Consider the following 16,084-nt stretch of genomic DNA (forward strand, 5'->3'; position numbering starts at 1 on the left):
GAATCAGTATTTCAATGTGAGTCATTTTAGATATGGTTTGATGAAATTAAATATGAGAACCACCAATGAAGAATTTAATCAAGATTAATACCTTTCTTTTAAAAGGTTGATAAGGTAGGTGAGCACATTAATGGTTTTATCCATTAAATCTTTTGGTGCTAAGAATTGATGTTCTTGTCTTACCTAGGTAAAGAATTTTTGTTTCTTGGCAGGCAGAGAGATTATTTATAAGCTGAACTACAGTAGTAATTTTTCTTAATTGACAAAAAGTACAATTTTTGCCTCAAGCCCTTATCTGGTAGCTCATTGTATAGTGGGCTGTTTCTAAATCAAAGTTTAATAGGGGTGAGGGAGAGATTAATTATGTCAGAGAGCCTCCTTCTCATTAAAAAAATAGAGTTGCCAGTTTAAAAGCTGGTAAACATTGTTTAAACGTGTTTAAATATTGTTTAAACATGTTTAAATATTGTTTAAACATTAAATATTGCATACTACAAATAAAATGCTAGAGCTGGAGGCTTAAAACATTATAATACAATTCTCTTTTTTGTTAAAATATATGTAGTGTTACTATGCATGTTTTATAAACTAGATATAACAGAAATATGAAACGATTATATGAATTTTTTCTTCTCTTATTTTTGCTCATTTATATTTTCTGAATTGCATATAATGAACAAGGAATGCTTTGCTTTTATGAAGAGAAGAAAACTGCAGAAAAAAACCTAATTAATAAAATGTTAGGACTTGAATAGAATTTGGGGCTTGTTAGGCCAGTTCCTAATTTCTGTAGTTGAGAAGGCACACACAGAAAAAACAATCTTTTTGAATCTTCTTTCTCATTCCCACTGGTCAGAATCATAATCCTTCTTAAAAAGATCCAGCTCAAAGAGCAGCTGGGTGGCTCAGTTGGTTAAGCATATGACTCCTGACTTCAGCTCAGGTCATGATCTCAGAGTTGTGAGATTGAGCCCCACTCTGGCTTCTCCACTGGGTGTGGAGTTTGCTTAAGATTCTCTCTCTCTCTCTCTCTCTCTCTCTCTACCTCTGTTCCTCCACCCACCCCCCACCTACCACTTGTGCTCTCCCTCTAAAAAAATAAAATGTTTTTCTAATTAAAAAAAAGATTTAGCTCAATAACTTATGTATACATGACTTTGGCATTTCTAAAACACTATGTTTCATCTCTCTCACCAATTATAACATTCTTCCAGAATAACATTAATAGTGAGGAGGAGGGAAAAGAGGAAGAAGGGGATGGGAATAATGATTATTTCCATTTACCATTTGTCAAGCACTTAAATATACATCTTACTTATGTTATACTAATTAATACATAAATATTATTCCCATTTCACAGGTAAGAAAAGGTAAATCAAACCGGTTAAGAAATTTTACAAATTTCCCTTGTCACAACCCATGGAACTCAGGTTTTTATGCAGGCTCATGTTTCTCCAAAACTTGACATATAATAAATACTCAGTAACAGGTTGAATAATTGAGCTATTTAGAGAGGATTTGGTATTTATGGACCAGATTTTCAGTATTTATCAGTGGTCTACTGATCCCTCAATTAATTCACAGTTAAAAGTCAACTTTAGCCACAATATTTGGTTCAAATAGTATTTGAAGTCCAGATTCTCTAAGCAAATAGAACTGTTTTTCATCATGGAAAGAATGATCACCATTCTGCCTCCAGCACCACTGATCTCTTCTTGATTGTACTTCAAAATGTTTTTTCAATTTTTGTTTGTTTGTTTGAAGCATTATCACTTTCCTTTGTAGGCAATATTCCTGAGATCATGCACTTACCTTTATTTCCTGGAATAAATGTTGTAGCTAAGTAACAAGAGCTTACTTAGATAGCACTTTCACAAATATTATGATAAACCTTTTGGAAATAGGGCAGATATTATTGCTTTTGCTTTCATTTCAGGATAGGAGGCTAGGTCTCCAAGAATTTCAGTGATTTGTGTAGAGTCATACAGCTTTTAAAGCACAGAGCTAGGCCTCAGGGGAGTTCTGTGATCTCAGATCTTATGTTCTTTCCTCTGTTATATGGACTGATGATACAGTCACATTCTTCTCCACATTTTGGTGACACACTATAAATTCTTCTATAACTTACGTATTTTTATTCAATTTTTTTGATCCCTTAACTGTTTAGCTTTTGTTTCAGTCAGAATTTTTAATTGCATGCAACAGAGACTTATTCTGGCTAATTTACAGAAAAAGAATTTACCAAGAAGATATTGGATAGCTCAGGAAATAATAGAGAAGCAGGTTTAGAAATAGGTGGGAACAAGGGAGGAGGGGGGTAGCAACCATGAGATCTGCTAAAACCATGCTATAGAACACCAGATATTCCCTTGCTGGTGGTAATCCTGGTATTGCAATCCCTAAAAATTGGATATTGTTATCACAACTGTCTTTGCCCACAACCAAAATAGTTTTCTGTCATCCTTGCTTGTGTGTGTCACTGTCTTCTGTTTCAGAGTCTTCACAGGTCTATCTGATTGTCTGAGTATTAATCATATGGTAATACTCTAGCTTCAGGGAAAGTTGGGAAACCAGTCCAAGTATTTTTAGTCTCTGTTATGGGAGGTAAACTCTTTCTCTCCCCAAGTTTCATTAAGCATACACTTCACTAAACATAGCAAGATGGTTGAAATAATTGAAAGTCTCCTACCATGACCCAAAAAAATGACCAAATGCCAGTACTGATTCCAACCTAGTTTTATGTGTTCTTTCTTTGGGCTAACTTTCTTTGAGACAAGAAACATATTTAATTTACAATTCTGACCCAGTTGTCACTCAACCAATAATTACCCTTCCTCTGCAGCTTTCTGAAAGGTCTGAACTTGTCACATAAGGTTCACTTACCTAAGAAATTCTCTTTCCAAAGTAATCCTCTCATATTTCTTTCAAATGAGTGAGCTTTATCAAGGTCTGACAGTATGAACTAGTGCTTTACAAAATATTTTCAAAGCATGAAAATATATTTGGCATCTTTCCATCCATTGGGATTTTAGATATGCCTTCTTATTTTACTTTAAGAATTCTAAGTTTTTATAAGCAACATGTTCCTAAGCCTGAATAATCCTTCCCTCCGCAGTATTTTTGAGCAGTGGCTCCGAAGGCACCATCCTCTTCAAGAAGTTTATCCAGAAGCCAATGCTCCTATTGGACACAACCGGGAATCCTACATGGTTCCTTTTATACCTCTGTACAGAAATGGTGATTTCTTTATTTCATCCAGAGATCTGGGCTATGACTATAGCAACCTACAAGAATCAGGTAAAATTTAATTTATTTCATATGAATTAGTGAATCTAGTGTGACCAATTTTTTTTGAGAGAGTTCCTAACCTTACATTATTTATAATGTTATCCCCAAAGCCTTTAAATTGGGAAAGCACATTACAACCTACAATTTATCACTTATTTTTTATTACATGAATTAACTTGCAAAGATCTTTAAATTCACATTCATTCTGCTTAGCATAGGGTATTTTGTATACAGCAACTGTGGAACACTAGAATTAAAATCAGAAAGAAAAAATGGGCTTAAGATATGACTCTTTCAGGTGACTGTGAAGAGATCATGGAAATTTTGTTTAGTTCCATGAATCTCATTTTTTTAACCTGAAATATTCTTATTGAAATACCACAAAAGATATTGTGATAATCAAATTACTATGATGCATTGAAGAGTTCAGTGTGGTGTGGTAGAAGATAAACATCCAGCAGGTTTAGAGTAATCTTTGGGAACTTTCTCGTAGGGTTACCAAGATAATTTGTGGATATTTTTATTTTAAGCCCAATTAATAATAATAATAATAAATAAGAAGAAGAGGTAAAGGAAGAAAGAATGAACTATTATAATGATAATTAATGATATTTAAGGTAATAATATAAAACTCTAAGATTATAATTATATCTGGGTTTTAAATAATCTTCCTGAATAGGGATCCCTGGGTGGTGCAGCGGTTTAGCACCTACCTTTGGCCCAGGGCGCGATCCTGGAGACCCGGGATCGAATCCCACGTCGGGCTCCCGGTGCATGGAGCCTGCTTCTCTCTCTGCCTCTCTCTCTCTCTGTGACTATCATAAATAAATTTTAAAAAATTTAAATAATCTTCCTGAATAGGAATGTGTCAATATCTTCTTAATAAGTGAGAAAGAGTTAGCAATATCTTCCTCCACCCAAGAGCCTGCTATATGCAGATCTTGTATCTGTGTTATTAATCAAGTGTATATTAGGTAAGGATTATTATCTCTACAAATAGGTGAAGACATTGATACCATGAGAATTTAAGTGACTTCCCCAATATCAGACACCAATACATACAGGAGCCAGATTTCAATACTATAAGGCCCTCTCTTCATTTCACTACAGCTACTATTCTAACTCAAGAGGGTCAACAACCAAAAACAGTAGAACAACATATGGCTTGTAGGTAAGTGGTATTCAATAAGCATTGATGTTTAATTATATTCATTGATAATTCATAAAAATTATGATTCATCAACAAATTAATGACACTTACCAACTTCCTACCCTTTGTGTGTTAGATTTTAACGATATAAATGACTGACATAGTTCCAAACCTCAAGTAGTTCCAAGTTCAGTGTGAAAGTTAGACAATTATACAAGAAAGTACAAGACATCAGGTCATTTAAAGGCAGCAAAAGAGTCATAAACAAAATCCAACAGGAGAACGGGGGAGAAAGTGATGACTTCTGAATAATTCAGCCTAGAAAGACAAGACCTTGAAGGATGAGCAGGCAGGTAGCACAGAGAGAAGGGCAGAGAATATTCTAAATGAAGACAGTAACAAGAAAAATAGAGGTGGAAATTCAATGCTAAATTTTCCTATTTGAGTAGTATAAGCAATGGAAAATTTCCCTCAGAGAAATGAAGTCTCTTCATGATTAACACATATTGAGCATTTTTTAATGTAACTAGAGTTCTTCTAGGTGCTCTGTGTGCATTATGTCCTTTAATTTTCATAACTATTATATGAATGAGGTACTATTGTTTCCTTTATCCTTTTTTTAGGTGAGAAAACAGAGGCTTAAAGAAATACATAATTTGTCCCAGGCCATCTATCTAGTATGTGGCACAGCAGAACCACAGTTTAGGGCCAATAGGAGAAGCCGTATTTCATCAACTTTTACCTTCCCTTTGGGGGACTATTAGCTAAAAAATATGGGCTTGATTAACCTGTTTTGTTTATCTGAGAATCATAACCAGTGGAAGGAATATTAAAATGACTGGAAATCATTTTTTTTTAAACCCTGAGATCACTGAGAACAGGAAATTTTGCAAAGGGCAGAGATGTGGTAAGGGGAGTCTAAAAAGTGGCAGTCTCAGGTAAAATGTTTTCCTTTCTGAAAGGGAGTGAAGGAACATATTGGTAGTGGCTTTTCAAAGATTCACCACTTAAGACTTCATGGTTTCCACTTCCAAAACATGTTAGACACTTTCATGGGCTCATGCTTTTAAACACGCTGTTCCCTCTGGCTAAATTCCGATCCTGTTTATCCATTTGTCAAACTCTTAGATAGTAAATCACTTTATACATATATATATATGTGTGTGTGTGTGTGTGTGTGTGTGTATAGTCATATTTAATCACTCTTATTAGAATTATGTGGTAATTTTTTATGTATGAATCTTTCTCCTGTCCATCTTGACTATGAGTCTGACAAGATTAGAATTGACATTTTGCAAGATTCTCTAGTAAGTATCAGATGACATCCAGTATCATTGTGGTGATATCAATGAATCAATTTGAGTACAAGTGATATTGATCGTGAAGAATGGTATCCCTTAACCAATATAAGAAAAGCTTGCTAGAAAAATGTCACCCCATTTAATAGCTAAGTCATTTTCAGATATGTGTTTTTTAACATATTTCAAGTTTTGTATCACACTAGGTATTTTATTTTCTAGGTGGTTTTATTGATTTATTTATTCTTTCTATATATATGTATTTAATAACTACTTTGAATACAGCATTGTCTTGGATACAACGCATGCAGCAGTAAACAACATAGTTTATCTTCATAGAGTTTACATTGTAATGGAAGATAAAGATCTTAAACAACAACTTACCTAAGGACTTATTTATTTAGAGACCTACCTACCTTAGGGTCAGTGAAGTGATATTTCAGAGGATAGCAGTATGACAGGAAGAAGTGATTAGTTGAAGGGGGCCTTAGTTATGGATTTGGACCATATTGTTAAAATAACAGAAGCTATTGATAAATTTTAAGTGGTTTGTTTTGAGTTTTTGAAACCTTCCTATTGCTGCAGCATGTTGGAAATTCTATAGCTGTTGTAAAGCACCTTCGGGGAAGGTGGTAAAGATGCTATTACAGATGTCCAGGAGAGAGGTGAAGACAGTGTGGATTGCAGTAGTGGTGGTCTGGAGAGGGCAGAGGCATGAAATAATTTGATAGTATCTTTAATTTATATAAAATGTACAGAACTTGGAAAATTATTCATATACAAGGTAAGAATAAAGGAGATATTGGGGACGCCTGTGAAAATGATGAATGGTGACACTCTCACCGAGATAGTGACAAGTAGGAGCAAGGCCAGACATGGAGAGAATCTCATGCTCGTACTGCCTATGCAGTGAAATGGGGGGATAGGAGATATCAGGGCAAATACATCTCTGGGGCAGGTGGATGGCCTTGAAACTGGGAAGACATTCTGGCCTGCAGATACTAACAAGATATAAATTATAGACCTCAGCATATACATTGTTACCTCTGCTAATCTTCACAATTTTATGTGGTAGTGGTTTTTATTTTGTTTTATAGGTAAATTGAAATCATAAAAGTAAAGTGACTCATTCTAAGTCACAGAGTACTAAGTGGCCAATAGTGATTCCAAACTAATTTTCTCCCCGTTTACTCCACAGTAGAGAGGGCTCTCTTTAGTCCCTATATGTTCCATAGTCCACTATGTTCCAAAAGTACCACAATCAAATGGGTACTTTTTACTGCAAAGGCAACAAAAACCATCAGAGGAGAGGTGGGACTGGAGGCTCAAAGAAGCCCATTAGGGACTTTAGGTATGGGACTGGAGGCTCAAAGAAGCCCATTAGGGACTTTAGGTATTTATTACTTATTTCTAGTTAAATATTTAAAAAAATAAAATTGATTTGAAATGCTTTATTTAAGGTATTTTTCATAGCCTAGAAAGACAAGAGCTGTGAATCTATACCATTAATTTTAGAGACGGTTGACTTTCAAATCAACAATAGTAATCACCTTTTTTCCTTTTATGAATTATTCTACTGCTTCTGATGCACATTCAAGGAATTTAAAATGTATTCCTATTTATTGCTAAACTTTAGGCCCACTAAAATAAATCCTTAAAAACTTTTTGATATAATTTAGTTCTCAAGCAGTTTATTATTCATCATTCAGGTACTCATGTTTATAATTACTTAAGTGTTTTCTGTAAAAGGCAGCTGATGCCTGGCATTTGTCAAACATTTTCCCTTATAATCGAATTTAGTGATGCTTTTAAAAATTGAGCAGCAGGTGATTTTGTTGCATGCATAGTTGATTAAAAGACGAGACCAAAAATCTTTAGCAATGAAAGGTTGTGCCCTCAATGCTTTTGGTAAATGTGACCCTTCTTTCTGTATTTTACTGCTCTGTTGAGAGCCTCCTAAACCCAATATATTTTAAAAGACCTTGACTTTTGATGTTAAAAGTGAGAGGAGGAGACATGATCATGGTAACCAGAGTGTCTCATTCTGCAGATGGGATTTGATGATGGGCTTCTGTCCTTCACAGATTTGTTCAATAGTTATGCTTTCCTACTTATATCCATAGGTGCATGCTGTGCCTTTTGCCTGGGATGGCTTGCCATCAACATATTCTCAATTCTAATTCAAACTCCATAATCTTCTGGGAGGCTTTCCTTGATTCCCCAAACAGATATAAGAGGTCATTCCACCATGATTCCATTGTATCTTTTGCATACTTTCATCACTATAACATTACTCTTGAATGTAATTATTTCCAATTATTGTTGCCTTCAGGCCAGGGCCTCTGCTTATTTATTTTCCAATTATTGTTGCCTTCAGGCCAGGGCTTTGCTTATTTATTTTTTTACTTACAATGCCAGGACCACCACCTGGCATGTAATGTGTCTCAGGGAACATTTGCAGAATGAATGAATGAATGAATGAATGAATGAATGAATAGAAGAATGAAAGATAAAACAATTAAGATATAATACTTGCTGTCAAGAATTTATGATCAAGCCTGAAAATACATACATATGAATAATTATTAACACATAGACAATTGTGTCAAGTGTCATAAGGGAGCAAAGAAAGAAAGAGTCTGAGAATACAAAAGAAAGCTGACCTGAATCAATAATCAAAGCAAGTTCAAGAGAGAAAACTCTTATTGGAAATTGGTTCAATTGAAATATTGTTGAAATTATTATGGAATAACAAGAATCAATAACAGTTATAAATTGCTTTCTATGTTCTAGGCATTGTACCACTGGCTATATATGGATTATCTCATTTAAATACTACAGGCAAACAATCTAAGTTACAGATTCCTAATTCATTAAATTTGGATAATGGTCCCCAACTAAATCATACATTTGTTGTGTGAGCAAATGAGCATGTGATTTGAATATATAGAGTGAAAAATAAATAGAAGACTATATTACTATTCTGAAGAGAAAAGGGGACATGAAATATGGAACTTTAAATAGGTAAAAATAGAAAAACTATGACATTAAGAAATAATTTAAAGGTGCGCTGTTTGGAAAAGCAGAGAGCTGAGAATGGAAGTCTTATTTAGTTTGGAGTCAATGAGAGATACAAAGTGTTTCAAAGAAAACTATTGATGACAGTAAAAACTGAGACCATTTGGAGTGAACTGAAGTAGAGAAATTATAAGAGAAGCTGGACAGCTGGACAAAGAAATAGCATTTTGAAATTGTGACTTGGGTTTAAGCTGAGCCAGAAATAGAGGAAATATTTTTTATGTAATCTCTCTATGCTCTGGTAGACATTTTAAATGTACTTTATATAGTGAGGTGACTACTGGCAAAATAAGGCAGGCATTTGTAGTCCCTTTTTCAAAGTAATTTTAAATATGTTGAAAACCATAACTTTTTGGTATTTCTTTTTAATTTTAGCATTTTGGCTTTCATTGTTTAGATATAAATATCAAAGTTATAAATCATTTTTATAATTTATTTGGTAATGTTTATCCTTTGCAACTTGTATTCCTTCCTGATGAAGAGGAACTCTAAATTGTAATACTGTTCAAATTATGCTTAATGAGCTCTAGGAATTTTAGAGGTAACTTAGTGGCAGCTGGCAAAAAGATCGTATCAAACACAAAAGAAGAAAATGGAACAGGAAAAATGGACCAGGTTTCAGCTCTATAGACCCATGTAAGCCACGGAAACTCCACTTTTATCTCCTCTGAATGAATATCAGGCTTTAGTACTATGAAATCAGTTTGTAACAAATTTTGATTTAAAAAAGAACATTTCTGCTTTAATTGTTCTGAATGTTATTGAATTTATGAGATCAACATTGAGATTTTCCTTTTAAGTTTTATTTCATGTTGCTACTCATGCTTTCCAAGATATGTTATTAAATAAATATTCCTTCTCTCATTGATTTGTGGATCTCATTTTTATTATATATAGAGTTTACATATATTGCAAGTCCAGAATTTCCTAAGGTAATTTCTCCTTTATTGTGGTGAGCACATAATTACCTTTTTGATATAATTAGGACTTTCAAAAATGCAAATGCCAGAAATTCTATGGGAATGAGATTATATAAAAAAGAGAATTTATTGGTTTAAAAAAAATCCAAGGAAGGGATGAACTCTGGGAAAGGCAGAAATGCAGCTGAGACTGAGGAATAGCAGGAACCAGAGAATTAAAGCCCTAAAGACACACACACACTCTCTCTCTGTGTTTCTCTCTCTGTCTCTCACTCATTCTCTAGCTCTCATCTCTATTTCTTGGAGTACATTCATCCTGTTTTCCACAGGTTGAGAAGTAAGGCTGTTGTCAGCTCCCAAGCCACCTGAGAGCTCTAGCACTGTGAATTCTGAGTAATGATTCTGATTGGCCCTTCTTGAGTCAGTGGTCTACCATGTACTGATTAACTATAGCCAAGGAAAGAGTTTATAAAAGAACGTTACAGTTCCTGCATCAGCAAAGGCAGGAAGGTAGGGATAGAGAACAGATACAGATTCAAATACCTATGGCTTAAATAAATTACTTGATTTGTTGCTCAAGTAGAAGTCTTGGTATATTGTTGAATTTCAGCTCCATAATTTCAGAGCTGCTTCTTTCTGGTGGTTCCACAAGATCTAGGGTTTAATCTGGACTACATGGTCCATGATGGCTCATCAACACGTTATCTGCATTCCTGCTAAGCAAGAAAGAAAAATGGAAAAAGGAGAGACATAGCTTCTTATTTTTAAGGAAATTGTCCCAAAGTTACATATATCACTTTTGCTCAAGACTTGAGTTACATAGACATAATTTTCTGCAGAAGTCCAAGATGCACTCTTTTGTTTTCTTTGATAACAAAATAAATATGGAATATCTTGGAGTATCTTTTAAGTAGTGATGGGTATTTTTAAATCAAACAAAAGGATATTAGTTAATTCCCAGGGAAAAATAATATAAGGACATATAATCATAACAATATTTGTTTCCACTGTATTTATATACTAAAACTAATGAAAATCCTAGATATGGATTTGACCCCAAATCGTGATGTCATTATACCAAAATGACTGAGGAAATAAAATGGGAGTTGTCAGAGAACAAAAATTATTATTTCTATATGAAGAACTCCAGATATAAACTTGATGAATTAAAAGAAGGCAATATTTGTCTATTATTTAGAAATGTGGAAGCAAATATTAAAAAGCTAAAAGTTACAATAGTTGACCTAGTTTTAGGCACTGCATATTTTACAGATCAGGTGTTATTAATCAATTTTAAAACATTCCAATGAGGTGGTAGTATGTTCCTCTCTTCCTGATGAAGAAACTAAGGCTTAGGAGTATTAGGTGTGACTTTTCTGAGCTCTTACAGCTACTAAGCAGCAGAGCTGGCATTCAAACCCAGGCCTCTGACTCCATGCTACTATGCAAGGATAATGATGATGATGTTAATAATTATGTTGATGATGATGATGATGATGCTAATGATGACAATACTAAAAACATTGGGACGTCTCTCTGTTTCAGAACGGGACATTTTTCAAGATTACATTAAGCCCTACTTAGAACAAGCAAGTCGGATCTGGCCATGGCTCATTGGGGCTGCTGTGGTAGGCTGTGTCGTCACTGCTGTGCTAGGAGGGCTCACCAGCCTATTCTGTCGGCGCAATAGAAAGCAGCTCCCTGAAGAAAAGCAGCCACTCCTCATGGAAAAGGAGGATTACCACAGCTTGTTGTATCAGACCCATCTATAAAAGGCTTGGGTGATAGAGTAGAGCCAACAAGGTTGACCTCATTTTAACTCAAATGATGTTTAAGTCCTCAGATGTCCCCAAGAGCCGTTCCTGGCATTTTTGTTTATGAAGACTATTATCAGGATCATCAGCTAGTACAAAAGGTACCCCTCTTCTAATGCAGGTAGACCACACCTGTGCTTGCCTCACTGCCATTTGATCATTCCTTTGATAGCTTTCCTCAAACCCCTATTTCTAAGAAAAGGATGCCATTTAGTAATGAGTAACTGCAACTTTTATCTCAATGAAAGTGCTCTCATAAAATGTGGGAGTAATTTTGGTCTTTTCTCCTGATTGTTTAATGAAATGTTTCTTTTTTATTGTCCCCGTTCTTTTATTTCAATAAAATAATAACAAATTTACACTGACTCCTTTGAGCTTGAGATGTACATTTTTATTCTCCTCAGAAAGCATGACTTTCCCATATATTTTACATCCTTGCTACAAAATGTGTTAGGGACTTCAAACAGACAACAACCATCAGTTCTTTCCTGCCAGAGTTCTTTTTTTTTAACTTTTTAAATTACAGATTTTATTTATTTATGAGAGACACAGAGAGAGAGGCAGAGAAACAGGCAGAGGGAGAAGCAGGCTCCATGCAGGGAGCCCGATGCGAGACTCCATCCTGTATCCTGGGATCACGCCCTGAGCCAAAGACAGATGCTCAACCACCGAGCCACCCAGGTGACCCCAGAGTTCTGACTATGTGTTTGAAGGTCACTGAAAATAAAGGCCCCAGCCCTACATTAAATCTAGCTAAGTACTTGTCTCAGGATGCACTCATTAAATATGTTGATAATGGTAATAATCCTATTAAAAGCTCTTTTTTCAGTCTTCTAAAATGAATTTTATTAGAGAATGCTTAAAATGCTATGAAACATTTGACATTTGGAATAATTATGTGAATTGCCTGCTTGCAGTTCTAGCAAAATCACATTTCTGTTTCTCTTGGCTATTAAGACCTTACGTTGGGATATGCAGATAATCCTTCTCCTTGAATTTCTGGTTCCCATTGAAATTCTAAAAGTAGCACAATAGATATTACATTTCTATAGCTATGTATAGCATGAAAGACAAGGACCAGTTATTGGAAGTTATAGTGGACCATTTTGGTCCAATAAAAGGAAAACTTGTTAAAACTTAGAGCTTTCTAAAATCAAAAGGGGAATCCTTAGAAAACCATAAGTGGTTGCCACTATAATTCTTCACACATAGGTTGGATGGCTAATTCAAGTTGAATTCTGCAAAGATAATTTATTAAGTCTATAGAGATATTTAAATCACCTTAGGACTTTTAACAACTCCCCATTTAGAAACAAGGCCAAGCGTGTCCTACAGAAAGTCCCTGTGATTATTCCACAGTATTCCAGGATATTTCACCAGATTCCAATTTCCACTCTCACTGGATACCCAAACTCATTTGTACTGCCCTGGTATCCTCCATCTCTTCATTTCTCTTATTCCTACTTTGCATTTGTCTGCCCAGCATTTTCAATAAGAATTTAGATTTACTACTTGATTTGTCTTTCCCACCTTGTCTCTGAACACTGTCTTTCCACCGTCTTTTGATGCCAAGCTTTAAAAGTAGACTTGTCTCATCTGGGCTCCCAGAAAACTGTGTGGGTCTGGCATTGAACCTCTACATCTCTGGGAAAGTATTTAAAAGGAGACCTACTGACCTGTATGGTAACTTTCAACTAAAATATTCTACAATTCCTGTTAAACTTTGAGCCACTGTGTTCAGATTGTTTATGAATGCATTTAAAAATGAGTGTACTGAAAAATTTGAGCTCTTAAAAATGCATTTATCTAGAAAAGACTGACTAGGGTCAAGACCACATAACTTTAAATGATTACATTTCACTTAGTCCTCATTTAGATTTCAAAGAAGAGCAAGAATCAGCCTATTATACATATTGGTCAAATGATCTTAGCTAAAACTCATCTAGAATAAATAGAAATTCACAATTATTGCTGAAGTAATGTCTTTGACTCTCAGAAATTACTAACAGTTAATAAACTCAGTTAAATAGAGTAATATGATCTTCTAACTCTCATTAGTAGTCAAACTTATTTACTAGAGTGTCTAATTGCACATGCTTAGTAGGGAAGTCAGGCATGGGATGAGGAACAGCATACTTATTTAGACAGTGAGGGTCTGTGGGACTGGAAGGCAAATACAAGGAATTCTATACTCAACTTGATGCATAACCAGAAAAAAAAAAGATTTAAAATAAATTAACAATGGCATCTGAGGACTGGATTCAATTTAGCTGGAAATTGGAACCTGTAAAACTGAGAAGAAAAAGTGGGGAAAGACATTTGGATAATGGTCTACAGAAGATTCTGAAGAAGCAGTAGCCGTGAATATGGTTTGCCCTTAGTCTAAACTCAACACACACAGCAGTTACTTGGCTAGGTTTGATGTGGAGGCAAAATTTTAGTTCAGGAGATATTTTTTAATCATTTTTACAAAGCACCTTGAATAGAAATCCATCCCAGGAGTTTTCACCGTACCTGACAGTGATCTGTAGAAAGTCATTCTTTCCTTATCACAAGACAATTCCCTCCTTTATCACTGCATTTCAACATAGAATATTGTGTTGTTTCTCTAGAGGCTCAAAGTATTTGCTTGTGTAGCAGCAACATCTGTAATAAGACCATCACCACATTGATTCTCAACAATTTTTCTCAATAAGGTATCCAAATTATCTGATATATGAAGATACCTGGCATTTTAATTAAAACCAACACTATTTTCCATGGCATTGTTTTAGAGTGGGGCTTTTATAAATTGACTCATTTTTGGCTCTGCTCCTTTTCCACTGCTACATTACAAGTCACATTTTGTTACAGAGAAAGAAATAAGCAGCTGCCATTCTTTTTGTTCCTCCTTCTGTGTTTTATTTTAAAATCAAGTATTTTTAGTAACCAACCTTTCCAACAAGTCAAATATATAATTCTCCATCTGTAGAAATAAGTATGTGATGGGTACCAGTCATTTTAACCAGTGTTTCTAGCAGGCTGACAATGGCATTGATTGTGGATGTTTTTAAATAGGCTTTTCCTTGTTTATATGGGCTTTGATTTGTAGGAGAGCTTTTCTTTGTCATCATAAAAAGGGCCTCATTGGGGCCTCCTATTGTTAGCCAGTGCTATTTTGGAGAGCATGTTGGTTGGTAGAACAAAGTTCCACTCTCCTGAAAGCTGCTGAAATGTAAGTAAAAAGAGGTTTTTTTTTTTTTTTTTAATTTGTGCTGCTTATTATCTTCAAAAGTGCTTGCTAGTTTGTACAATATCATGAATATAAAATTGCCTATGGCAACTACTAGAGGTTTTAAGGGCTTCCAAATCATCCAGCTATTTAAGAGCAAATGGGAATTATTTGATATTTCTTTAAAATATAAGCCTTATTAAAACTCTAGATAGCCTGTGTTTATCTAATTGTTTCATAAGTTCTTAATAGCAAGGTAAGAAATTATTCTTATAACTTCACGTTAATGCACCAATTCCTGTGTGCTTTATAATCATGATCATAGTGATTTCTAATTTCTTATTTAAAAATAAATAACAAAGATGTTACAGTCCAGTGAGCAGTTCTGATGTCCCAAGAACTGTGCTGAGTACTTCATACTATGTGAACTCATTTACTCCTCATGTCAATATGGGAAGAAGTATTAGTTGTTTTTTCAGATGAGAAGACGACTGCTTAAACAGGAGACATACTTTGCCTAAGTCTACATGTCAGTTCAGTAGCTTAGGTAATTTAGCTAGGATCTGAATCCAGTTCCTGTTCATAACTATATATATCATTGTTGTTTGTTATTCAATTATGTAGATGTGCTATAACTTGCCAATTACTTGCTATAGGATGTTTAGGTTTTATCTAGTTTTTTTTTAACTAAAAAATTTTAATTCCAGTGTGAATGCACAGCATTACATTGGTTTCAGGTGCACAATATAGTGATTCAACAATTCTATATGTTTTATCTAGTTTTTAAATTATGTTTAATGCCATATGGAATATCTGGGCACATTTGGCATCTAATTTCTCTTAAATTATCTTCCAGGAGTTCAATCTCTGGATCAAAGCATACGAATAATTTTATGGCTTTCCTAATGAATTGCCACAGTGCTTTTGAAAAGGGTTTCATGGATTTAAAAGTGCAAAGAGATGGAGTCTAAAAATAGGAGATCAAAAGGAATGAAGAAGAAAATGAAGAGGTGAAGAACTCTAAAGAAGGAATAAGAGTTGTGATCCTCTTTGAATGGACTGAAGACCCTAATTGCCACTTGGAGTATTACTTCTTTTCATAAATCTTTTTAGAATTAGAACACCAATTTAATGGGCATTTTTCTCTCACAAAAATCAGAAGAAAATTCACACTCAATTTTAGAGAGATAAATAGATAGCATGCATGTAAATTGGGCTCTAAGATGTACATCTTGGCTAGGTTGTGTGTGCCTCAAACTATCAGAACCTTGCAGGGCAAAACAAAAACAAAAAACCAGCAACACTAGAATCTATCCTTGGAAGAA

At 34.7% G+C, this 16,084-nt stretch overlaps 1 protein-coding gene across 1 annotated transcript in view; it reads left to right on the top strand.

The window, feature by feature from the left end:
* Positions 1-11,914, top strand: part of TYR (tyrosinase) — a 95,681-nt gene extending 83,767 nt beyond the window's left edge. The window contains exons 4-5 of the mRNA XM_055320654.1: positions 3,116-3,297; positions 11,280-11,914. Of these exons, the coding sequence (XP_055176629.1) occupies positions 3,116-3,297; positions 11,280-11,506 (409 nt within the window). The 3' untranslated portion in view covers positions 11,507-11,914. The remainder of the gene's footprint in view (positions 1-3,115; positions 3,298-11,279) is intronic.
* The last annotated feature ends 4,170 nt before the right edge of the window (positions 11,915-16,084 follow it).

This window comes from Nyctereutes procyonoides, unplaced genomic scaffold, assembly GCF_905146905.1.
Source record: "Nyctereutes procyonoides isolate TBG_1078 unplaced genomic scaffold, NYPRO_anot_genome, whole genome shotgun sequence".
Lineage (NCBI taxonomy): Eukaryota > Metazoa > Chordata > Mammalia > Carnivora > Canidae > Nyctereutes > Nyctereutes procyonoides.